The sequence below is a fragment of the Chironomus tepperi genome, unplaced genomic scaffold, assembly GCF_022539635.2.
Source record: "Chironomus tepperi strain 1889 unplaced genomic scaffold, CSIRO-AGI_Ctep_v1 contig_262, whole genome shotgun sequence".
NCBI classification, from domain to species: Eukaryota; Metazoa; Arthropoda; class Insecta; order Diptera; family Chironomidae; genus Chironomus; species Chironomus tepperi.
The window spans coordinates 382,682-409,066 of NW_027226384.1; the positions used below are offsets into that span (position 1 = coordinate 382,682).

General features: G+C 33.5%; 4 protein-coding genes across 4 annotated transcripts; 3 read left to right on the forward strand and 1 right to left on the reverse strand.

The window, feature by feature from the left end:
- Nucleotides 1-560: 560 nt before the first annotated feature.
- On the forward strand, nt 561-8,727 carry LOC139091905 (acyl-CoA Delta-9 desaturase). Its single transcript, XM_070642154.1, has 9 exons — nt 561-950; nt 4,652-4,941; nt 5,020-5,063; nt 5,128-5,214; nt 7,025-7,101; nt 7,490-7,618; nt 7,697-7,932; nt 8,077-8,096; nt 8,381-8,727. Exons 2-9 carry the CDS (start codon nt 4,656-4,658, stop codon nt 8,654-8,656), a joined length of 1,155 nt encoding a protein of 384 aa, XP_070498255.1. The 5' UTR covers nt 561-950; nt 4,652-4,655; the 3' UTR covers nt 8,657-8,727.
- A 331-nt stretch (nt 8,728-9,058) lies between these two features.
- On the forward strand, nt 9,059-11,740 carry LOC139091853 (acyl-CoA Delta-9 desaturase). Its single transcript, XM_070642085.1, has 7 exons — nt 9,059-9,229; nt 9,298-9,550; nt 9,853-9,904; nt 10,490-10,568; nt 10,671-10,876; nt 10,931-11,155; nt 11,235-11,740. The coding sequence occupies exons 2-7, from the start codon at nt 9,394-9,396 to the stop codon at nt 11,509-11,511; spliced, it is 996 nt and encodes a 331-aa protein (XP_070498186.1). The 5' UTR covers nt 9,059-9,229; nt 9,298-9,393; the 3' UTR covers nt 11,512-11,740.
- A 705-nt stretch (nt 11,741-12,445) lies between these two features.
- On the forward strand, nt 12,446-15,756 carry LOC139091880 (thioredoxin domain-containing protein 5-like). The gene is made up of 3 exons (XM_070642123.1): nt 12,446-12,628; nt 13,663-14,034; nt 15,386-15,756. Exons 1-3 carry the CDS (start codon nt 12,489-12,491, stop codon nt 15,672-15,674), a joined length of 801 nt encoding a protein of 266 aa, XP_070498224.1. The 5' UTR covers nt 12,446-12,488; the 3' UTR covers nt 15,675-15,756.
- Nucleotides 15,757-17,997: 2,241 nt separating this feature from the next.
- Agps (alkyldihydroxyacetonephosphate synthase) lies at nt 17,998-26,201 on the reverse strand. The gene is made up of 8 exons (XM_070642152.1): nt 26,101-26,201; nt 25,276-25,366; nt 24,185-24,213; nt 23,456-24,091; nt 22,417-22,997; nt 22,303-22,332; nt 18,445-18,727; nt 17,998-18,376 (listed from the first exon to the last, which is right to left on the reverse strand). The coding sequence occupies exons 2-8, from the start codon at nt 25,356-25,358 to the stop codon at nt 18,183-18,185; spliced, it is 1,836 nt and encodes a 611-aa protein (XP_070498253.1). The 5' UTR covers nt 25,359-25,366; nt 26,101-26,201; the 3' UTR covers nt 17,998-18,182.
- Between the last annotated feature and the right edge of the window lie 184 nt (nt 26,202-26,385).

Below are 26,385 nucleotides of genomic sequence, written 5' to 3' on the forward strand. Positions count from 1 at the left end.
TATTTATCATGAATTCTATCGTATGAACAACATTTCATAGACCAAACAGCTCTATTTAACTTATTTTATAATGTTTACTACACATCTAGACAAACTGACAGTCCAATACTCAATTTTTACATAAAAAGTCTGCAAATTCGCTCAGCTTTACTTTTCATCGGCTGTGCGTAACAATTCAAATTTGAAAAAAATCGTTAATAACTGTCAACGAACTCGCACGTGAGTGAAAGCTGATTTGTTCCTGACAATTTACAATTCATTCACTGTTCTTCTTTTATTAATTATTAATTAAGCATGTTTATTAATGCAGTTAAAAGTGATGAGTATTGTGAAATTATTGTATCCTCGTGCATGTGTGGTGATTTTATGGCAGTTCCTTGTATATATTTTAATTAATATGTCATGCGATTGTATTGGCTCCATAAATGTGGAAATTATATGACAATACATTCTAGGAAAATAAAGAAATACAAAAAATACACGACACATCACTGTGAAAAAAGATAGAAAAGAAAATGTGTGAGCTTTAAGTCAATCGTATTTTGGCCGTTGAACAAGAAGGATCGAAATTAATATTAGTGCTGATTTAAGGACTGTTATTAAATGTCTTGTATTCATTTCAAATTATATTAATAAGTGCAATTAATATTGGAAAATTCAGTGAAAACTAGATCGTGAAAAATAAAGAAAATAAGATCAAAAAGAAAATTGTTGACATAAAAATTGAATTAAAAAGAAAAATCATAAATTAGCAAATTAGGAATGTGAAATAAATAATTTATGACAGTGAGAAATAACAAATGTGGATAATAAATCACAGATTGTCTGATACAGTAATAATTTGGATAATGTTATAGACCCAATCGATATATTTTTTATTGTGTCAACAATCGAAGCAAGCAATTTAGCAATATTTTAAAGCATTAAATCGTTATCACATACTAAAACAGGTGATGAAACTTAAATAATATCAACCTAGTCATGTAAATATCCGTTAGTGGATGTTCAATCCCGAAAGATACACAAATGAATCACGCTAACGTTTATTACAAGCTATTTACTCTATGATTTCCAAAAAATTAACTTTTTATCGCTTTTCCTGACTGAGAGCGGAAGAGTTTGTGACATTTTGAACTTTTGAGACTATTTATCCGAGTACGATGCGGCAAATTTGATGTTTTAAGTGACAAATTGCCTGAAAACAATGTTTGTTGTGAAATCAAGGCTATTTTGATCGGTACTTATTGAATTGTTGCTACTGCAGCGATGGTGCGCCAGTATACTTAGAATCAAGTGACACTTGACGACAGCAACTGAATTTACCAATTGGCTGGCACTTGGTTCTAAGTATACAGCCGACTCGTCACTGTTGCGGCAACTGTTTAATATGTGTTGTTCTGGATCTTTTTGTGTTATTGGTAGCAGGGCGACTTGGGGCGTCCTACTTTGTGCTGCTCGGGAACATATTAAAGTAGTTCTGAGGAAAATCATGTACTGCCTACCAATCTCTTTACAAACTGATATTCAACAGAACAATACACTCTTTTGTTCCATAGAACACATCTTAGCAAATAAACTTTAATTAACAAAATTCTAGAAATTTGTTAATATTCTGAATAGCTTGTTATTGACAGGCTTTAGATGTAATATCTTGATAATATTATTTAGTCATGACCACGTCCAAAAAATTTTCTGTTTTATCAAATGATCAATGTCACAAGTCATTTTCTACTTGTCGCATTAGTTGGACATAAAAAAGACTGTAGTTAATAATTTATTTTGAGCAATTTTGGACTAAGTGTTATATAATTTCGAATGATGATCTATATTTTGGGAATTTTGTGAGTAATTTGAAGGTTATATTACTGTAAAGTTATTATGTAACTCGAAGAAGTTGCCAAAAATCAGATTTCCGGTGTTTTATGGTTCCTGGTATTAAGTTACCCAGAGCGGCGCAATGGGTAACCCTGAGCGACCTTGACACTCAAACCAAGCTCCTCTTCAATACGCATCTGCTGTTTACAAATGAGTTTTTTGACATAACCTCAAAAGCTCTGTTACGTTGCCTTATCCATTTATGTCGCTCGGTGCCAAAACCTCCATGACCATCAGGAAATCCCCTTCATTATATAAACAAACCAACAATTTATGTTTCAAAACTATAATTTTGTTTTTCTATTATCTTTTCCTATTGCAAACTCGATCATGCAATAAGAACTATCTTTTCCATTCAAATTTGAATATTTAATTTATTTTTATTGACTTTCAATTCATTTATTTAGAAGAAAATTGTTAACCTCAATATTTTACTTGAGAAATTTTGTTTTGCGAGAAGCAAAATAATTTGCTGTGACTGGAAATTGATAATGGAATCAAGGTCATTGTCAGTTTAGTTCAGTGGTGGGGGAAATTTCCTTGGAGTGTCTAGGGAATTTGTCATAACCTAGATTCTGGAAGACTCTAATACAGTGGTGTGCTACCTGTGTGCCAAGGCACACTAGTGTATGTTGTCAACTTTATTTTGAGTATGTCATGAGGCGCGTGCTGAGAGTGGTCGCAGTCGTGACTTACTAACAAAGTATGCCGTGGAACAAGAAAGGTTGGCAGTCATTGGAATTGGAGGTTAGGAAATTGTAGGGCAATAAAATTCCTTAAGCTTTGGTAGGGTTTGGGTCTAGAATCACTCAGTTGTCACAGATGTACCCAGTGTCAGTTTCAAAGGCTTAGTACACTAAAGAATCAGACATTCATAAAACAGTGATGAGCAACATGTGTGCCATCGGCACACTAGTGTTACCACCAAAGTGCGTCGCCGATACCAAAAGATTGTCCACTACGCTTGAAATGTGTTTTATGTACTAAAAACTACTAAAAACTTAAATTACATCCACAAACCATAGCTCGATATATTGTAAAATGCTACAACTGATGTTCACACTCCTACAGACATGTGCATTCTAAGAATTTTAAAATTGTCAACAATACATATGACGTCATCAATGACAAATGTTATTGTTTAAGCACGGAAAAGTTTTTAGTAGGTAAATCGTGCCGGTAAATGACATAAAATGTATATAACCGTAGTTTGCATGCCATAAGTGCAAAAAGTAATAAAAGTATAAAGTTAAAGAATTTTTAAAAATTTTATTTTTCCAGCCTTATCAATGTTTATGTATGAATTTGCAGTACAAATTATAATTATCACTGTAGCTCTATATAATATCAATAAAAAAAATTAAATCATCTCAATTAATACTTGAATGAGGTTCTTCAAGATGAGTCACATATTCACGTGCTTCATTGAGTTGATTCATTAGACAGTTTTGTTTAGTACACAATTTAAGTTTACATTCATTGAGTAAATAAATTATTTACTTTCAAGTTTTGGGGCAGTTATGTGATGATTGATTATTGCCAAATTAAAAATTGGATCGGATATTGAGTTCAAAGGGATCAAATTTTAATTGAAATTTTTTAAAACTTTTTTGATCAAAAACCCGAGCTGCACAATTCGGGGAATTGCATTTTTTGGAGTAAATCAATCTTTGCGGTGTAATCGGGGTAATTTCTTCCATCAAATACGTTTTACCGTAAATACGGCAACCTAGTGATGCCCTAGAGAACAAGTTGTGTTCCTTACATGACCTACTTAACATCCGAGATCGAAGTCGACTTGAATTTTGTATGGACTTGATTCCACTATTCCTTACAAAATCCAAATGAACTTTGAGCTTAGCACAGACGCAGTTAAATGAAACGCAAAGATTAAGAGGGTGATTTGGGATTTGAAAAGTAATAGTCAAATGAATAATACGTCCCTGATACTTAGAATTGACTTGTTGGATCAGCTAATTCTAGAGCACTTAATATTATGAAAATATTGCAGTTTCTAATTGTTAAAAACTTAAATTTATTGTAAATACCAATTAAATACACATTTCTGACTTTCACTCCAATGCTTACTCTGAAAACAGAAAAAAAATTTGTATGCACAGATAACCTCTGATCTTAACGCAACTCTTATTCAGTGAGTTGTAATTTATGTTCATTGTATGTAGTCAGCATTGCATGCAAGTAATGTTTTGAATCGAAAACTGATAAAAAGAGTTTAAATACTTCCGAAAAAGCTCAAATTGGTTAATTTATCAAAACTTAGGTCCTGGTCCTGGTGACTCTGACTAGTTTCTGAATTTGATATACATCCAGTACCAAGCTAGAGTTATCCCGGGCTAGTCTCGGATTTTGGATAACCGGTTTGTGACATTAGGTATACTTGTGTTTACCAGTGGTTACTTTTAAGATGCATCCAGATGTATCACATCCAAAATGTCACTTCTGCTGATCTCGTCCATTACCCGAGTGGACAAAAAAACATTCTAATTAGTTGGCGGCTAGTTGACGTCTAGTTCTTACGCATTTTTGTCCACTCGTGTTGGTTTTACTTGGCTTTGCGTTCCTGTTCATCAGGAATGTTGGGGTGACCTTTTAAGTCGATACATATCCATAGCCATAAGGGTACCATTGTAATGTTCAACTGCCGTGTTTGACGGTAAAACGCGTTAGTGCCCGATGTTGACTATCTATGGTCAATTTTGATATTTCTCGGAATTAGTCTTTAATATTCTTAATTTTTTTTAACTTCCTAATTCAGAACTATGGCACCACATTCTCTAAAAGCACAATTAAATGGAAATTTATCACAAAAATCCTGCAATGGCAGTACTAATGGACGCATACATAATGGTATAAGTGAATCAACATTGATTCATAAGAAGGATACTTCCATTACTAATGGAAAAATCGAAACAAAATCTCCAGAGCCGTTTAAGCCACAAATTAAATGGCCGGATTTAGCAGCACAAGTATCAATTCACCTTGGATTCCTGTATGGATTGTATTATTTAGTTACATTTAAGGCAAAATTCTTCACATACCTTTGGTGTAAGTTCCTTATTTCGAGTAAATAATTACATATTCATATGACTAATAAAATTGATTTTTTTTTGTTCCAATGCTCAGTCATTTTCCTAGTCTACTCATCGGGAATTGGAATTACAGCTGGGGTTAGTAACAATAGCACGTGAAAATGCCTGTGGAAATTCAATTTTTATTACCATTAATTTTCAGGCTCATCGATTGTGGAGTCACAAATCATATAAAGCAAAATGGCCATTGCGTGTGCTTTTGATGATCTTATTCACAATTTCTGGCCAGGTATGACTTTATATTTTTTTTTTTTTTTGTATAGTGATTAAATATTAATGTTTGATGAATGAGTGTACGTATGTCCAAATGCACGTTCAGCTCTTTTTCTATGGAATTGAATGCCTCACATTCTTGTCTGTGACTGTTGCTTATAGCGTGCAATCCAATTTTTTTCCTTTTTTTACTCCTTTTCACTATAATTTTTATAGTTATTGATTCTTTAAATATTAAGTCTGAACATAAATGAATGGTTTATATCGTCGAAAGGACGTTGATAAGCTGTTTGTGGTGGATGGACGATTGATTGTTATTAGGAATTTAATAGAAAATTCTCGAAATTAATTTTCTTGATTTTTATGAATTTTTAAGAGGATGTTTATGTCTAATATGTTTTTCCGAGCGAGACAGTTGAAGAAAGATCCAGCTGAGTTCCTTTATTAGTCCCTAATCAGCCGCATCTACGGGACATCCATATCTACCCAAATAAAGACCACTGATTTAGACCGAATTCTGATTTTGGATCGGTTAACAGATTTGTGCTGTTCGGACTATCCCGAATGAACAAAAAAGCCACTAAAACTAGTCATAATCTAGGCGTTTACTTCCTTTTAACTAGTTAAAACCAATTTTCCAAAGAATTTTGATTGATCTTATGTTTACCTTTACATTTACAATCATTTGACATTTGTAGGTTAACGTAGGTTATGAAGTAGTTGACAACAATAATTAGAATTCTAAATAATTAGAAATTATGAATTCATTGATAATCAACCTGATGAAAGTAGATAAATTATTTTGTACAATTTTGGTGCAATCACATTCAAAAGACATTAATTATGATTAAATTATTTATGGTAAATATTATCAAATATTTAGGAACTAACAGAGGTTATGAAAGGATGAAAAATGGCCTGAAATCGATTTAGTTAATGAACTTATGGAAGGTTATAGAGGTTCAGTTAGTGTAGATTAGAGGTTGAAGTCGACTTTTTCATTTCAAATCTGAATCGAATTCGAAATCTGGTTAAGAGTCTAGTTTCCGAAATTTGGAGTTTATTTAATCTTCAAACTCCTACAGACCATGATCATAATCACTTGAATCAGCTTTTTCATGATTTTACTCAATCACAACTGAACATCCTTAATTTAATGAACATACCTTGAAAGCACTGCATTTCACCAAATCAGCTCTTAGATCAGAGCCATCCTTGCACCGAATTCTTCGTCATTTCTGGAAATTATTAGTAGGATGAACATCGTTCTAGTTCTTCACTTCTTTGTTTTCAGTTCTTCTGCTTCTCTGATAGTTTATCTGATTACTCAATTTACAAACCCAATACAAAGAAGTTCCTCCACCACCCAAACATCAAACCATCAACATTAATCACCATTTTTTCAAATTTTCCAAAGCTAACTTTGCATGACTAAAGCTATGTGTAATTTTTCGCACACAATTACCGAGAAATTAGTAATAATTTAACATAGTAGGCTGAAAGGAAAAGGAAACAAACTAAAAAATAAAAATTATGTCACTAATGTGAAATTCCAGCAACAACAGGTGTATGAAACCAACTAAGAGAAACAGCATTATCGTTCATTATTCATCAAAGGAAGGGAAGAAAACGAAATAAAAATCTATAAAGCGACACACTGTCTTTGTTTACATGCTTTTTTATTATTACGATTGTATACATATCCTAATTACAATGCACAGTTAGTTATGATTGAAAAATCGATGCACCTACGTGTTTTGGCTATGTTGATTCTTGTGAAGGTTGAATTGTCTTGCTAAATATTTGTTGTTCTTTGAATGTTTCAGAGAGATGCTTACACATGGGCACATGATCATCGAGTCCATCATAAATATTCAGAGACTGATTCTGATCCTCATAATGCGTAAGTACTTTGTTGTGTCTGAACTAGTCTGAGCATAGTGGAGTCTGTGGTATCAAGCCATGAATAGGCTGATCTGTTTGTTTGAGAACTAGTCCGTTGGAACCGAATGGATAAGCTACAGACCGGATATCTTTATCACTCTACAGTGAGTCCCGTGGGTTCGATTCCTATCAGAGTCTGGTCTCTCAATCAATATGTAGTGTACGTCGATATGTCAAGGATTCGCACAATGCTCACGACATTACAATTTCCCAGGGTACGGCCAACAACTGCAGGCCTGCATTTGCTGCGTTCTAGATGCGCAGACCTCCAGATTTGGTCGAATCCTACAATTTTCATCCTCAATCCATATTGCTTATTAAAAACCACTTTAAATCTCATTCCACAGACATCGAGGATTCTTCTTCGCCCATGTCGGATGGCTTGTACTCACACCACATCCCAATGTGATTGAGAAACGTAAAGCAATTGATATGAGTGATTTGGAAGCAGATTCTGTTGTCATGTGGCAGAAAAAGTAAGTAATCTGATACATCCTCAGAATTACTGATCCTATAATCACCTTAATCTCATTATCTTTTTCCAATTCTGAAAGGTATTTTATTCCACTTTTCGCTCTTCTAGTCATAATAATTCCAATATCAGTTCCATGTCTATGGAATGAGAATTTATGGATATCATTTTGGACTGTCTTTGTATGTCGCTTCGCTACAACACTTAACATAGCCTACTCGGTGAATAGTGTAGCACATATGTTTGGCACGAAACCATATGATAAGCATATCATGCCTGTTGAAAATTTGTCTGTGGCAATTGCTGCAATGGGTGAAGGTAAAAAAAATTACATGAATTAAAATTAATTATCATATTTTGCATAGTGTTTATTTTGATTCTATGACTGCTTTTGTTCTCACCCTTATTTAATATTCAATAATTGCTTTGCGATTGTGACTATGATGGCTGCGGACTTTGTAGGGTGGCACAACTACCATCATGTAAGTGTTTGTTCAGGATGTTGAAGGATTTTTGTCATTTTAAGGATAGTCGGGATGTCATATTGAGTTGATTTCCCCTGTTAAAGATCATAATCTCTTTAGTAGGGTTTGGCCATGAACTGCTGGTCTGCGCATCTAAAATGAAGGTAAACCTGTGTTTGGCTGTACCTTTAGTTCTTTTAGTAGGCTGCAGACCTGCAGTTTTGGACGAACTCTACTTTCAAGTCGACAATCCCCTTGCACAACATCCCAAAATCTCCATTCACTAACTTTTCATCCAACAGGTATTTCCATTTGACTACAAAACCGGAGAGTTTGGTGGATGGAAAGGCTACAAGTACAACATAACTACAGCTGTGATTGACTTCTTTGCCCACATTGGCTGGGTGCGGGATCGAAAGTTTGCAAGTGCAGATATGATTGCGAGAAAAGCCGCTAAATCAGGCGATGGAACTCATTATTTATCTCACGAAGCAGCACATAATACATCACTGTGGGGATATGGAGATAAGGATATCGACGATGAGGATAAGAAGGAACTACGCACAATGAAGAACTAGAGTGATTCATAATTTTATTGTATTAATATTTAGAATCATTGAATAAATTATTTGTAATACAGAGACTACTTGATTACTAGATTGAAAATATTGCAAAAATTTTGAAGAGAATTTAGACTTTTTTGAATGATTTTTTGGAAATTTTCAGCAAATTCTGTCAATGCTAGGCATCTTATGTACTGCGCCACAAAATATACTTCTTATTCAACATTAACACACATGGCTACAAACTCAACTAAAAGAAATCAATTTGGTAACTCGACAATATTATTACCGTAGGTTCGATTCATTATCATACAATTAAGTATGCTTAAAACTGAGCATCTAATTAACATTAAAGTTCAAATCAAATGAAAAAAGAAAAAATTTTGATGCATACCATACTCAAGCTAGTCATTTGTGAGACCTCAACAGAGTTAGTTCCATTAGGCAAAACAAAGAGTTTCTTTTAAGTTTTGGATGAGATTTTGTGGAGAAAGTTATTGATTTGCTCATTTAGACTTAAAATTGTCTCTGACAAGGAAGTTAATTCTGAATTTACAAGTTTAACTCCAAAATTAAGCTGACGAAAAAGTACAAAGTCACGCTGACATTTTGAATTGGATTTAAATATTAATTAGTGCTTAATTTAATTTTTGAAGGCAGTAAAGTTTCGACAGAAGCAGTAGGCATATAGTGCAGTGTAGTTCTACTTCTATAGAAAGCAGATAGAAAGGAACTAACAATAAATATTAAATATGACGGAGAGTTCTGACAGTTCAAAACCAAAATCCGCGGATTATAAGCGTGAAGCTTCCTGGCCATCAGTTTTGTTCTTCATTCACTTAAATATTCTAGGATTATATGGAATTGTCATCTTATTTACAAATGCTAAGCTTATTACAATTATTTTCTGTAAGTACTAACTAGAGTTTGGATCGAAAACTGAAAAGCTGTAGATGAAAACGTCGAAAGCTTTGACGACTTGGACGAACTATAAGATTCAGTTTGAAACAACAAGCCTAAGCATTTAAAATTCAGGAAATGCAATCTTAGAATAGCTATATGGTTCGATTAAAATTGCAAGCCTACTAATTTAAAAGACAGGAAATGCAGGCTATCCAGTTTTCTGCTGAATTATAGTTCCAATTACAATACATTACAATCGATAAAGTTCAACTTTAGGACTTATCATTGTAAATTTACTTCTATTTTAGCCACAATTCTGACTTTAATGGGAATTTATGGATCAACTGTAGGAGCACATAGGTATGGAATAAACTAAGAGACTTATAAAACTGAAGATACAAGTCAATCTTGGATGTTACTAACCTAAGGATTTAAAATATCCTAATAATCACCAGTTTACCAAGCTCGAAGTTGTAACTTGAGTCAAAATTTTCATAAAGAACTGGAGTCGACTACGAGCTATGATGTCTATGATTGAGAGATCGGTTTCTGGAGAGAATCGAACCCACGTCCTCAAAAAGAGAGTCACAGATATCATTTCTTGGGTTGCAATTCGACCACAGAGACCTTTCGCTTCTACTGGCAGATATGCTTACATACCCGAGCGACACAAATCAGAAAACACACAGCAGAAGTCTCCTTCTCGGAGCTTTAAAAGCTAGTCTTAAGCTAACATAAAGCATTAAGTCTTCAACATTTGTGTCGCTTGGAATATATAGGTCGATTCCCATATTCTATTCTATTTCTTTGTTACCAGCTATAAATCACAAAGTGTGAACTATTTAAACATTTTAAGTAATTCCAACTCGAAACTTTCAAACACTTCCTATAAAATATTCATTATCGCGACCTATAACTCCAACTTCTTTTTTTTTTATATTTTAGACTTTGGGCACATGCTACATTTAAGGCAAATACAACACTCAGAATTTTACTTATGCTATGTCAAACGATGGCAGGAAATGTAAGTCTAAGTTATTCAACTGAACATAACTTTTGGTTGTGGATAAGAAGTAGTCGTGAATTTTTAAAAACTTGAACCTTGACACTGTTAAAATATTTTTAGGGCTCAATTTATGACTTTGTCCGTTCTCATCGTTTGCATCATAAAGCATTCAAGACTCCAGATGATCCATACTACAGCGATAAGGACTTTATGTCATCACAAGTATTCGCTCACATCAGAAAGTTTAGTGCCCGTCAAGAGAAGCTGATTGAGGAAGTAAATATGAAGGATATTGAGGAAGATGGTGTTGTTATGTTCCAAAAGAGGTGAGTTTGGTCGAAGCTTACTTTGATGGATCTTACTAATCTTCTCATCTTTAGATTCTACTGGATCCTTTACCTCATTCTCTTCGTCCTCCTTCCAATCAATGCACCACTCGAGTACTGGGACGATACAGCACAAGCAGCTATTTTCGTTGCCTTTTCATTGCGCTACCTCATTGTTATTAATATTTCATGGCTCATTCATTCAGCTCACTTTATTTGGGCACTTGATAAGAACCATAAGCAATCTGATTCGAATATGGTATTCATTGTTACTAAGACGTAAGTCCAATACACATTTACCGACTTTTTATTGACTTGTTACTTCAATTTCCACTTAATTAACATCATTTTTATTCAGCTACTGGCCACAATACCATTACCTCCTTCCATACGACTACCAGAGCGGTGAATTTGGAAATTACGGCGAAGGATCATCAACAAGTCTCATCCGAATTTTCGCTGCTATGGGATGGGCGACAAATTTGAAGACTGTAACATCAGAAGCTGTTCGAAAAGGTCTTGCAAATGCTGTTGATACAGGAAAGGACGTTGTCGAATGCTTGAATGAAGCAAGTGAGGCTGAAATGTTGACACTTGCACCTGATCACTATCTTAAGCGTGAGCATTTGCAGTAATTTAATTATTTCAATGTTGTCCAAACTTTGTGTCGCGACACACTAGTGTTAACAATGTCGACTTGCCACCAGCATATGCCGTGTCACACAAATGTTTGGACAACACTGCATTACATCAATTTTGGAAGACAATAATGCTTTTGTGTCAAATTATTAAACTGTTAAAATTTATAATCATATTCAATTTTATTAAGGATGCGAATAAAGTTCTTTTGATACAATCTATAAACTGTAATTTGTTGAGTCAATGACTTTAAGTCATTAAATCCGATTCGTTAAGTTACTAAGTGCCGAGCTGGTGTGTCGTGGAGGTTTTAACGAGGGCCTCTTACGCTACAGACTCGAATTCGATTTCAGGTAATGTAAGCGATTCTCAAGTTTTTCAGAAGTCGACATAGAGAAGTGTATCGCGGACCATAGTTTTAGAAGCAATGCCACATTTGTGAGCTTGAACTGCGTTTAAATTTGTTGTACCACACCCCTTAGACCTACAGTTTATACACGCGGGCCATAGTTTTAGAATCAATGCCACAGTCAAATTCGAAAACTTTCTACTAGGTTGAAAATATCCAATTCGGTCTATGAATCGTAACCACTCTTGTCATGACTACATATGTTGCAATAGTTTACTCTGGATCATGGAATTGTATAGACTTTCGAAACAACTGTTGCGCTGGATTGTGGCTATACTACCATGAACAGCACCAAGTTTGCACTAAGTAACAAATAATGCACATTACTACTCCTTATATATCAACGCATACTCAATACTTCACAAAAATAAGCCTTACATTCCCTAACGTATTTCAAAAATCCAAATCTACTTTACCCAATAGATGTCGCTAGTAGTCAACGAACATGCAAACACTTGCTATGCTCTCTCTTAATCAATATGTATCACTTTTTATCACAGAGTATTGTACTTGTAATCACCAGTACATTTTTAGTTCAGAAGACGTTAATATCTACGACTAGCTATGGAAAAATTAATTTCAATACTCTTAGTAACCTTTTCCTTAAATTCAGTTTTTGCTCAACAAGATCAACAATGTGATAGATTTTATCATTCAGGAACGTCAAAGACAATTGTTAGATTCTATAACTCAAGTAATAGTGGGTAAGTCTTTTTAAAAAAGATGTGTAGTCTAAAGGTTAAGTTTCAAAAATACTTATTAATTTTGCGCCGTCAGATTTACTTGCTGCAAAAACGTGGATTCTGTGAAAAAAAAATATTAAAAGTCATTGACATTGACATTGATTATAGTCATAAGCATTAATCCTTCTGTCTTTCATTCCGGTCTAGGCAATTTTGGTTAAGTTGAAGATTCTTTATGTCCCGCCTACTTTTACTGAAACATTTCTTCATTGAGATTGAATCTTTGGGTTCTGGGAACCGAGACTAAGACTTCTTGGTATCCAGACTTGTCAATACCGAGACTACGGGAAATTCCATTATAGTCTCGGTTCCGGTCTTGAACTCAAGAATTTGTCAAAACCTAGACTTCGGGAGACTTGAGTTCAGTGATGCGCAACCTTTCTGACGCAACTCACTAGTCTGCCGCCAAACTTACTACGTTGCCAGACAGTTCCATGACCTCATTCAGATGCCTCTTGTCAATTTTGCATACTGTCGCTGTAAACAGTTTCCTTCCATAAAATCTTTGGGTGTGCTCCCAATTTTGTTGGAAATGCCATGAACCGTATGTCGTGTATGGTTCCAGTTGAGGTATATCACCAAGGTGTATCGTGAACAATAATAGGTTCCCCACGTCTGTCCTAATTGGATGTAAAAGTAACAGGGCTTACAATTTCCTGCCCATCATACCTGACAGAGTTCTATCCTAACTTTAGAACAATAGATGATACTTGAAGGCCATAACGTTTTGTCAAGTATTTAGAAGAACAGGATTTTCATTTCTAACTCTATGATTATTTAGATATGTACTTGAATCCAGTATGTAAATGAAAGAATATAATACTCAAAACAGGAACGAAAAGAGAAACAAAACATATTGAGGAACAAAATGTTTTCCAACTACTTTATACATGACCAGAACTCAGCTATTTACGTCACTAAAATGTCTGACATCGTTTGTTTAAACAGTTGATAGAAATTGCTAACTTATTGTCTTCCTATTCGTATCATTTTAGGAGTCCGTTCGAGAAGAAGCAAGCTACAATATGGGAAGATATAAAAGGAAGTTTCAGTGATTTTTCAGAATTAAGCTTCGATGAAGTTGACTGCAAAGTTTGTCCTCGTTCATGCTTTAATTTCCCCAATGAAACACTTCCTTCATACACGATGGTTTTTGGAAATCTTCTAATGGCAACATGTGTAAGACCAGTTATAGCCATGAAAGCTAAGAACTTTATCTACGACTATGCACCAAAGAAGTATAAGAAGCTGAAGAATTTCACAATTGCAACGACTCATTGTGATGTTATCTATCCAGAATTGGTTGGAACTGAGATCGATCAGAGTAGTTTCGATGTCAGCATTAAGCATGGTATTAGTTTTGTTCTGTAAGTGATATTAATTAATCTTTAAACAAGTTCTTGACAAGTTCTTATGTAGATTAGCTCATTAATCATATTGAGTATATTTCGAGCTCTGATTAATTAAGAGGCTACTCTGTTAAGCAATATATTTAGATTATCTTGATAATATATTTAGAATGGTACAAAATATGTAAGCATTCTTGCTTATTTTTGACTTTTGTGTCTCAAGTCTTTTGTATCTTTGGATTATTATTGGATATTACTTACGTATTCACGGCTGTTCACCTATGTAAATATGATAATTAGTTCTAAAATTTCCTCAATCTTTTTCTACCCACATAAATCAAGGTCAAGGTCGAGTTAGACAATAAATGGCTATTTATTGATCAATTTAACAATTGTAGGATGATCTTCAATTACTACATATTACAATTAATACGTAATAACTGGTTAATAGCCAGCTGATATTTAGTTAATAACCAGTTATAACTGTTTTTTGTTTATTCGGCAAATACTTTATTTATCCCAATAAAATCAATTGCATGTGAATGGGATTTCCAATTAACCAATCATTCATAAGAGTTCATTCGATTATTACTAAGTATTCTTTCAATACAAGCGTCATTACAAGCTTTATTTGGTTCTTAGAAATTAAAAGCAATTGTTATTTAAGGGGAATGTTCGGAGATTACGTAACGGTTAGATTGAGGGAGAGGGTTGAAGTGGTTAGGGCAGTGATGGGTAATCTATATGACTCGATACACTAATGTGTGATCTAATAATTTTGGAAGTCCCATCAACCGTGTGTCATGTATGGTTTCGGACGGGGCTTACCCGGAAGGTGCCGTGAAAAATAGTAGGTTGTTCATTACTGGGGTAGAAGGAAGTAATTCACAATGGATGCTACTCCTGACACTATTTGACTCCAAATAGTCAATTTTTTACGTTACGTAATATGCGAACCGTCCCTAAGTTACTGCAATAAACACTCAATGCAGACTTTAAATGTTTTTTGCAAGTCTTAAGACTAAAAGATTTATTTTCGATTCCATTTGGTAAATCAGTTTTGTACAAACTTTTTTACGTCACGAACAGAGTTGCAAAACAGGCATCTGTCACAGACAAAAACCGTACAATTTCTTGATAATTTAGTTTTCTTACAAAACCATACAAATTATCAAGAAATTGTATGGTTTTTGCCTGAGTCAAATCCCTGTTTTGGAACTCTGGTCTGATAAAACCAATCCCTGACCAAAACCATACTTGATATACAGTTCCTAAGATTTTCAAAATAATAAAGGGCACAAAGTTTGGACATGATTGAGGTTACCAATACTATTTTTGATGTTACTAATATCTCCCTTTTTATTTTCAGATACTACACCAAATGGTGCCATTACTGCCGAATGTTCTATCCAGTATGGAACCGATTCCTTGACTCATATGTCGGACAACACCTTAACTTTTATATAGTCGATTGCATCGCTGAAAATTTATTTTGTACATCACAAAAAGCTATTGGATTTCCAACGTTGCTTCTCTACGTCGATGGTGAATTCATTGAAGAGTATCAAGGCAGTGAAAACATCACTGAAATGAAGACTTTTGCGGATTTCCATTTGAATGCTTATGAGCTTGGAAAGGCACAAGTGAAATTTTATTAGAGCTAAGCTTTAAATCAATTTTAAGCTAGTCTATAAATCAAGAATGGCAATAAAAGAAACAGTCTATTTTGGATATTATTGACACGTGTAGCTTTAATTCATACTTTTACTCAAGGTTATTTCAAGTTCGGTATTTTGGGCTAATAACTCTTTTCTATTTTGCTATACCAACATCTCAAGACAGTGGTCAGCAACCTTTAACTTTTTGCGTCACACATTGATGGTAAGCCTTGACCGAAACCGCACACGACACAATTACTTACTTACTTCGCTGGCCGTACAGATCAAGTGTGAACCATGGCCTTTCCGAGTCTGCGCCTGAAGCTGGCTCTATCGCTGGCTACCGCTTACAAATTACCAATTTCTTTCCATGAGTTCTTTGGCCTAACGCACGATCTCTTGCCATCTAGCACACGACACACGGTTCATGGCATTTTCTTATGCGTGACACTAGTGTGCCGCGGCACTTAGGTTGCCCACAACTGTCTTAAGCCAAGACTCTTATTCAAATTAAGATTTAAATAAATTAATCTTAATTGTCCGTGCTTGTGTAATTTTAATGTCTTTGACAATTAGTCAGCAATAATTGAAATATCTGATATTGCGTGGAGCCTAAATGGATATAAATACCGTCAAGTTGATCAAACAGGATAAAATACATTTGAACTTTGGATTTTTATGTCTACTTATGCTTTCCTTATTTGCTGTTTACCTGTTCCTTTTCATTACACGTGTAGATTTGGTATGTATTAGAAATTATTAATGTCTTATTATGAACTTTGAATGTATTTGGATTCGATTTGAGTATGGAGTCAAGGAGAAATGACAGTTAATGCTGTGTTGTCCGGAAGAATAGATTCTCAGATGAGATTCAGGGTCAATGCCTTGTCTAAAACAACACATTGTATTCATTAGGATACCATTACGTCAAGTGTAAGACGTATAATTATTATGCATTGAGTCGCTTGGAAATCGAATCCAAATGCAAAACTTTCTTTGAAGTTGACTCGAATATTATATGAAATCTAGTCGATACACAGTCTTTATATGACATTCGTGTCTAATCGACAAGACTCCATCCAAAATCCGAATCGACATCAAGCTCTGGTAAATACCGCACTATCATCATCTCAACACCGTTTACTCTAATTTGAGTGTCATAGACATCAACATATCCAAATCCGTCATACGCCTTGTTTTACCAACAACAGTAAATCTAAGTACCTGTTAGTATAAATCATGTATAATTAGAAGCGATGATTTCAAGGACGGAGGTCAGATCATATTCATATATGAATTTTTTTGCAGCTGATTTTGTCTAGTCATTGTTGCCCATTGTAATTATTTATTTATTCTTGTTTATATGATTGAGCTCTTTTGAATGAGCCCTCTAACTATGTTGATGATGATTGAACTATGAGTCTCATATGAAGTAATCTACGTCATCATGAAACATGAATGGAAAGGAATTGATCTTTTGATAATCATTTCTCATCGATGTTCTTAAAAGAAGATCTTGACAATATTGATCAAAGTACAATCCAAAATATTGATAGGTTAAAGATCTGAGAAGCAATTAATCAAAAAATCTCTGAATCAGTGTGACGTAAACATAACATCTGATCACACCCCAAAACAAAGAATCTTTGAATCAAATGTCGTAGTCGGAAGAAGAATCAAACTAATATTGGATTGGGATTTCTGTATGATCTATCAACGGTATGTATATCTTTGGGAGTGCAGTAGTAAGGGATATACAGAAGATGTACAATTTGCATACATTTATTTGACAATTTGCTATATTGTCGAGTAGCTGCCGATAGCGCAATGATAAGAGCATGCGATCGGAAATCGTTTGACGTGGGTTCGAGTCTCACACGGAATCTATTGTTAGGAATTATACTTCATCCATATTAGAGTCAAGTAGAAAATGAATCTGTTTGTCGCTAATAAATTAATGAATCTATTGTCGTGAACCGTGTTCGGTTTCGGTCTAGAAAGTTACCACTGGAAGATGCATCGATAGATTCAGCTTTAAACGCCATCTGAGGGATGATATGGATCACAATTCATATTTACACCCATTGGAGTAAGTAAGTAAGTATCTTGTGTTGTCCTTTATGCATATTATTGCTTTCTTTGTACATGTTGGGTTTGTAGATAGTATCTGAGGGAGGCCATTAGACATTTGATCAGCTTCGGAGCCAAGAAGTAAGTTGCCTGACCCTTGTCCATACCACTGAAATCCTATCTTTTTTTTGAACACATAGTCTTCACAATAAGTTAAATATTTTATTTTAAAGCTAAATTATAGTTTTTATTTTATTTATGTTTTGGTGTTTATGTAAAAGAAATGGATTCCTAATTAGTCTACTTTCACAAGAAAACCAAACTTAAAAGTCTAAAATTGTAGAAAATAAAAAACAAATCCAACAACGAAAAAATTAAGCAAAATTGTCTAAGCAAAAAAGTCTGAATGAAGTAAATTTAAAACTAATCAAAAATAAATTAAAGCTTTGACTGAAGCTTCTCAAAGTCAATGGCATCCTCAGCAGTGAGAAGATTATTAAGTCCGAAAATATTTTTTGGATCAAGTTCTGATTTAGCTGCTTTATATAGATTAACACCTATTGCAGACACACTCTGTTTGTACCATCGTGCACGAATCTTTCCAATTCCATGATGATGCGAAATGGAACCACCTGACAGATGAATAATAAAAAAATTGTTATAAATTGCGTTTAAGCATTCATTTTAAAGACCAACGAACCTGATGCTAAAATTTCATTTCTGGCCATTAATTCTATTTCCTCATAAAGATCAACTGGATTTTGACATTCAGTATTCCATCGAAAACCAAAATAAAAATAAACGCATGCGCCGGCATCATATGTCTGTGTCACTCTACAGCTAATTAGATAATGGTTAATTCCATGCTTTTTGCATTCTTGACGTACGACAGCCTTTGTATTACGACATAAACTCTCACATTTATCCCATGGTACGGACGTTTCAAATGATTCAGCAACTATACCATAATCAAGTCCAAGATCCTGTTGAAGATAATAAAGAAAAAAAGAACTTTGAGTGATTTATTATAAGATTATTGAAATATTCAGACATATTCAGTCTTAACAAAATATCATTCAAGACGCAAGTGTACTAAAATAATCGAAAGATCATCTGTGTCTATAATTTTCATCATACATTTCAAGGTTTAGGGTATGTAAATGAAGTATCTGGTTAGATTCATTAAGTACTTCACTCCTAATTTATAGCAGCATCTTAAAATATTACATCATTATCGTCAATTGAAAGTATGTAAATAAAAATTTTGAATTGAACTGTAAAGTGTTAGAGCTTTTGTTTGGACAGTCAAGGTGGTTGGGATTCTTAAGGGAATGTTTGGATATTGCGTAACGCATAGTTTTGCCCTTTCTTGGGGTAGAGGCCCTTCCTCCTACTTGGAGAGCTTTGGAGATGGCAATAGTGAGCGATGGTGGCCAAAGAACACATGAATCGTTCTAGCTTTGGACGTCAACTAAGAGAAGCTAAAGATCACAGACCATACAGTTAATCTGCAAGGTCTAGGAAGTAAATAAGTACAGAAGGGCGGATTGCGGCCTTGCTACATCCTATTACAAGCTTAACGTCCCCAAAGGTCTGAAAAAGCTATTCCTAGCCTTCCGTAACTTCCGAACGTCCCAAAACTCATTAATTTAAAGCCATGTATTAGGGCGATACAATTTGTCATGGAGATTAGTATTTTTGTTAATGATTCGATTATTATTTATGATTAATATCTAGTATGTACAAAAACAAATTAGATACAAAAATGTACATATTTCTAAGGTCAGCCAGTAGTTCTTGTACAATAGAAACAAATGTTAATTGCATTTTAAATTATCAAAAACAGCTTGAACTTTAGTTCTAAGTTATGTATATCCTATGTAAGTTGAATCAGGTGTTTATGTATGTTTTGAAAAATAGATTAGGAACTTTCGAACTAAGAATCAAGTAGGATTTCTTCTGTGGTGATACGGTAAGGAATTTGTACACCACTGGTTCGTTACAATGTTGCATCTGGTATGACGTGGTATGAAGTGATGAGCCAATGGTACATCGGTGATACGGTTTAGTATTTCGATGATACAGTGCTGTTACATCATTAGTACGGTACAGGTATTGCCGTACCAGATCTACCACTGCACCTTCCCGTACCCGTGGTGTACCCGTGCCAAATGAACCATTGTATGGGAATGGACAATTTATATGATTGCCATCAAGTTCCTCAAAATGTGCAATTTAATAGAGCAATTTTTAAAAAATCAGCTGATTTCAAGTTCAAGGATGCTTTATTGTCTTACAAATATCGAGCATCTTTACGGAATAGTAAGTAAATTATGTTCCATTCATATGTTTATGAGATGTGGTACATTGACAAATTACATAAAATAATTTACAATACTTCACAATAAGTTACAGTTCCTTTATGTGTAAATATTATGATATATTAACGCCATCTAATGATTTAATAATCAGTACAACTAAAGATGTATAACCTACTTTATGTGATAATAATACATATTTTCACTAAACACAGCTACTGTATTGAATTTCTTTTTGTTTTCAGTTTCATTCAAAATATTTAAATTACTGTTTGGCATGACTTATTGATTTCAAGTACAAACTGCAGACTGAGTGTTTAAAAAGCTCTTAGACAAGCTTATTAATTCCTATTTATAGATGTTTTAAATCATCTTTTTTCAACATTTTTGTTTAGATTTTTAAAATGCTGTTGAAATTAAAAAGCATTAAATTCTTTTGTTTTGAATTTTTTGGTGTAGGTAGGATGTTAGGATGAGTAGAATGGAATCTCGAGTATCGATATATGTAGGAGAATCTGTCAGTGCGAGAGCAGAGCCTCTGTGGCGGAAAAGATAAGCAACAGATCAAAAACCCTCTGATTTGTGAGGATGTGGTGGGTTCGAATCCTAGCAGAAGCTGATCCCTCAATAAATCATAGGAGCATAGCTTATAAATTTCTTCAAAAATGAACAATTGAAATTCCCGGTATCATCCTGTGTACCCACGGCAAAGATCAGTAATGTACAAACTGTTAAAGTTCAGAAAATAGGCAACCTTTGCCCCAAGCCCAAAATCAATACTGGACAGCCTGTGTTCCGCAGTAAAAAAGAGTGTTAACCATTGCTTTATATCAGTAGTTGCAAATCTGAGTTTCGTTTAGTGCATGTAGTAGTGTACAGCCTAAAGTTTTCGGAAATGCCATGAACCGTATGCCGTGTACGGTTTCGGTGTGCCATCAAGATGGACTGTGAAAAGTACATTTCTTAAGATAAATACCTAAATTAAATATTTAATCCATTGCAAAAAAGAGAAGCTTTAATCAATATTTAGTAATGGATATACGGATGGATAAAAAGCTTATTAACAGTTAGCAATATGCACAAAAAGTCATCAAAAAAGTCATTCATTAAATAAAAAATTGCAAAAAAAAATTTCTCTGAATTGACTTTTGATACTTGCTGTAATATTTCATAGGTAGGTACTATTTTATTTGTAAATATTCATGTGTTAATTGTTATGAAAATTAAACACACGGCAAGTGTAAAAAATGTGCACTTCATCTATCAATAATATTTATTGCATCATCATCGTCGTTATTAACAAAACATGGAAATGCAATTTTCATGCGTTGTCGTTTTTAAATCAAATATTGACGTTGTTGACTCAAAAATTTATAAATGCACATGACAGCCGAATTCTTAGCTGAATTAGCAACAATTGTATGAAAAGAGATAGATAGTCATTTTATGGTAAATATCCGGAATATCATAGGTCGTTCAAGTGATCATAGGAGTTTTTGATTCTAACTTCATATTTTTCCATGAAAAGAATCGAAAGTTAACTTATTCAACATCAATACATCTTAGGTTCCTTAGTCTTTAATTCTCAAGATCAAGACATATTCTAATTTACATACGTAAATCGTACCCGAACAGTACAACATGTTCTCAAGGACAGCGGTACGTAGTTGTATTAACGGTAAATTATGAAGTAGCCTTGGCTTTGATCACATTAGGATTGCTGATTTTGGGACATGCTTAAGGCAAGAAATTCGGCTCGTGCCGCTCGGGATGTTGTTTGTTAGAACAAAATAACTATAAAGATCCAGTGACGTAATACAAGGAATTATGAAATATGACTTTATAGAACAGAGTTATCCGAACTTTTAGAGCTGCGACACTCTTAAGCTTATTTTGCAACACACACTCACGTGTGCCGCAACACGCAGCTTAGACAACAGTGTCACAACTTTCAAATAAACCAAAATTCACGATTTCAGAATGAATATTGCATGCTTTAGCATTTCCTTCAAAAAAGTCCAACCAACTTGTTTATTTCTTATTCATTTATTTGACAAATTGCAACCAATTAACCTAAACTGATGTCTTCGACTTGCAAAACAACAGCGTAAATGAATTAATCCCGAGTTTTTTTATTAAAATAATATCTTCAGGAATTAACAATCGATGACGCTTGTAGCCTGTATCATTTTTAAACAGAACCCAACTCAAAAAAACTAAAATTGACCTTGATTACTCACCCGAATGTATGCAATAACAAATGTCAGGACCTGTAAGACAAAAAAATATAAAAAAAATCAGTCAATCCAAAGTTTATTTTGAAGTTGTAACTGAAAAATATTTGAAATACTCACGTAGCCTTTTTGTCCATTTGTTTCACCTGCTTTGAGACCAGAATATTGATCTGCGATTTCGTATATTAGCTTCTCTTGTCTATCCACTTCTTCTTTATCACCTTCAAATAATAATGTTGCCACAGATACTTTTGTTAGATCATATCCTTTCACTTTCGTTAGAAGGAACTTTTTTAAGCCATCGACAAAACTTGCAAATATTCCCGTGTCTAATTTTAATGCTTGACCAAATAGAAATTGTTCATTGTCCATTAATCGTATACTGGCAGGTTGACATCTCTTTCTGGCTATTTCACGCAAACATCGAATGCCAGACTCAAAATCAGGAAATACTAATGAACCGTACTTTTTGACTGCTGGTAATGGACGAACTTTGACTACAACTTCTGTTACAATTCCTAAAGTGCCTTCACTGCCAAGAATTAATTGATTAAAATCCGGTCCACAGCTTACACGTGGTGCTGAAATATTTCTCTCCAAAACTCCTTTTGGTGTTACCATTTTGACACGAATTACAATATCTTCAATGTTTCCGTAAACGTTCTTCTTCATTCCAGATGCTCGAGTTGCAACCCAACCACCTGTAAAAATATTTGATAGAGGTTTTAGTAATCATTGTCCATGAACATATTAGATACATTTTGAAATAATGAGTTTTAATCAGAAAGAAGCTTCGTATCGGATGTATCTTGAGTTTCCGGCAGCTAGTAAGTTTCAACTTGCTGCAAGGGTTCTTAGCGGTCGTTTGGATTCTTGCAAGATTCTCGAGATCCGATATAAAGGTAATAAAACTCAATTTGTATGGACATTATGAAAGAATTGGTAGACAGTATACCAAAACCATGATTCCTACTACTTTCAGTTTTATAATCCTCAATGCTAATTTACAATAACAAAAAACCATCAAACAAAATATTTTAAACTGATGGCAAAGTCCGAAATCAAAACAATAATTATACCAATGATCTCTGCTGTGATTATGCTTAATTCTTTAACTACAAGTGGACAATTAACAATCGTTTAAAATTGAATGACTTACCTAATGTAGAGAATTCTATACTGTCTGGCTCGTGGCCCATCGTGAGACCTTCATCCTGAAGTACCCGCTCCAAATCCTGTCCAACAATTCCACTCTCAAAACAAGCAACTAAATTTTGTTTATCGAGCCATAAAAGTCTATTCATTTGTGTTGTATCGACAACAGTTATACAACGTTTTTCATCCTGAGGGCATGTAATGGATCCACTTACACTGGTTCCACCACCAAATGGAATTATACAGATATTATTATCAGTTGCTAATTTGACAATTTGAACAACTTCTTCGTGACATTTTGGCCATAAAATAAGATCTGGAATTCGATCAAATTTCCCATTTCGTAGACAGTAAATGTCATGAAGTGTTTGACCATGACAGCGCACTAAACGATCTTCTCCGGATATTGAATGATCAATATTTAGTTCTTGTATTGCTTCATAGAATGTCTCATTTAAATTTAGGTCGGGATATTTCAAAGGCTTCTGTGGCTGAGACAGCAAATCATCCATTTTTAAATCGAAATTTTTTCGAATCCATTCACCAAAATGCGGAAGTTTTACGTCACCACCGATTGGATATCGAGAACCAGAAAAGAACACTTCCTCATGTTTAGGATAGAATTTTGAGTCACGATAGCCTGAATAGAATTTTTTTTTAAAAATAAATCATTAAATTTTTAATTTTTTATCGATTTTGTCATTTAATAAAAAAAATGTGTTTTTATTCTCACCCCATCCACTCCACTTTAAGAGGTCTTGCCTTTCGTAAATAGAGAAATAAAAAAAATTCACGATTAGTAAGTTTACTACGTTATCTGTTTGACAAAAATTGATAAGACTACGAGAAATTTTATTTTTTGGGTAATTGCAGCAAAATCAATCATTTTTGGGATTATATTTTATTGGGTTGTTTTTTTTTAAGTCTGGAAAAAGTCTGTGGGATTAGGCTGAAGATTATTTTGAAGCTTGGTAGGCTTAATTAATTGATTTTATTGATTTTTCACGAATTTTTGATGCAATGACTAAGATGTCTACGATTTTGTTGGATTTATCATAGATATTGTGATTCTATAGCTAACGTTGAACGATAGGTTCAACAGAACACAGTCTGAAGTGTCGTTTGACCAACAGCGAGTCCAAAATTGTGCTATATTCTTCACTTTAGATCAATTTAACTGCACTTTTCTTTATAGTTCTTAAAACTGTTCAATTTAAAAATTTGCATCTTTGAAGCAAAAATTGAATATTTTTTTTGCATCTTTTCAACATGTAAAACTAAATTAAATAGCTCGAAATTACAATTGAATTAATACTGAATTTTAATTACACGTTTTCACTTTTGGTTCACAATTTCATTGTTTTCTAAACTTTGTATCAATTTTTGCATCATTTCCAATTTTTTAATTTTTTCTGCATCATTTAAAATTTTAAAAAACTAAATTTTGCATCATTTAACGATGTTTTTAAAGAAACTTTATATTATTTTGTCTTTCGCTTCAATTTTTACATCATTTAGACCTTTTTTAAAAAATAATTTGCATCATTTAACGACTTTTCATAATTCTTGCATTATTAGGGATTGTTCCTTCAATTGTTGCATCACTTAGCTTTAATTAGCGACTTTAAACTATGATTTGATTTAATTCACGCATTTTTTAAAAGCCTATTTAACCACAACACGATAAAAAAAATAATAATAATAATATTTACAATCCTATTATGTTTTAATGCATAATCCCATAAAAGTTTGATTCTGCTGTTCTACTTAGCACTTATGCACGTAATGTCTATAAAAGATTGATAAGAAAATTTATCCACATACCTTTTCTTGGGTATCACACTTTCAACATTCTTTATCGTACTCTGATCGAGTGATTTTGTTAGGTTTGTGTCAAATTTACTCATTTCGCCGACTGTCAAAATATTATTTTTTTATATTAAATTAGTTCAAATTGAATTTTATTGCTCATAAATATTCGTCACTTTAGTTAATGCTGCTCTCTGTTTTGCAAGCTTAAAAATATTTTTTTGGATAACAAAACTGCAGAATTATTTCCGATAATTCAATGCGACTAAGTACTGTGCAAATATTTCGGTTCTGATAGTAAAATTCTATATAACATGTGATTCACAATAACTTAATACACTTGTGATACTAGTTTTCACACGTCCTATCTTAATGAATTCATTCAAAAGACTGATAAAGTATTTCAATTTGTTTAATTCATATGGAGAATGTGAGTACAATTTAAAGCACATGTAAGAGCGATCGTCATATGGTTGTGCGACGAGCTATACATGTATTTGTATTTATGAATATTTGAGTAATACTTTCCACACAAAATTATTATTATTTTGAGATTTTCAATTGCTGTGAGGGTTCTTTTTCTCTCTATTTTGTTGTGCTATGCTTAATAATTAGGGATGTTTGTATCTTTATCCGTAGCTTGATTTCCTGTACACAAATTACCAATTTAATTTAAATATTTTGCAAAAATAATCAAGTTTTCATTGATAAAACTCAATGTTGTTGGAAAATCTTTTTGGAAAAATTTGCACATGAAAAATTAATTCACAAATTCTGAACAGTTACGGCACTAAACTTCCGCAGTTTTGCTATCTACAGCTGAATATTGTAATTATTTACCAATTTAAACACTTTTTACTGTAATTATTTAGTGATTTACTTCAAAAATAAATAATTTTGAGTTTTTAATTGCCGGAAAAATTTTTCTCCAATTTTTTTTGTGTGACATGCGCAGTGCCTTGATATCATCCTGTGTTTTAAATGACTACTGTAATCTATAATTTATCATCAATCGACATGAACTTCATTCATAGTCATTGAAATTTAATTGGATTTATGGTTGTTTAGGAGTCTTTTTTGTTAATTACACTTTGAATTAATTGACAATATTAAGGATTTTTTAAT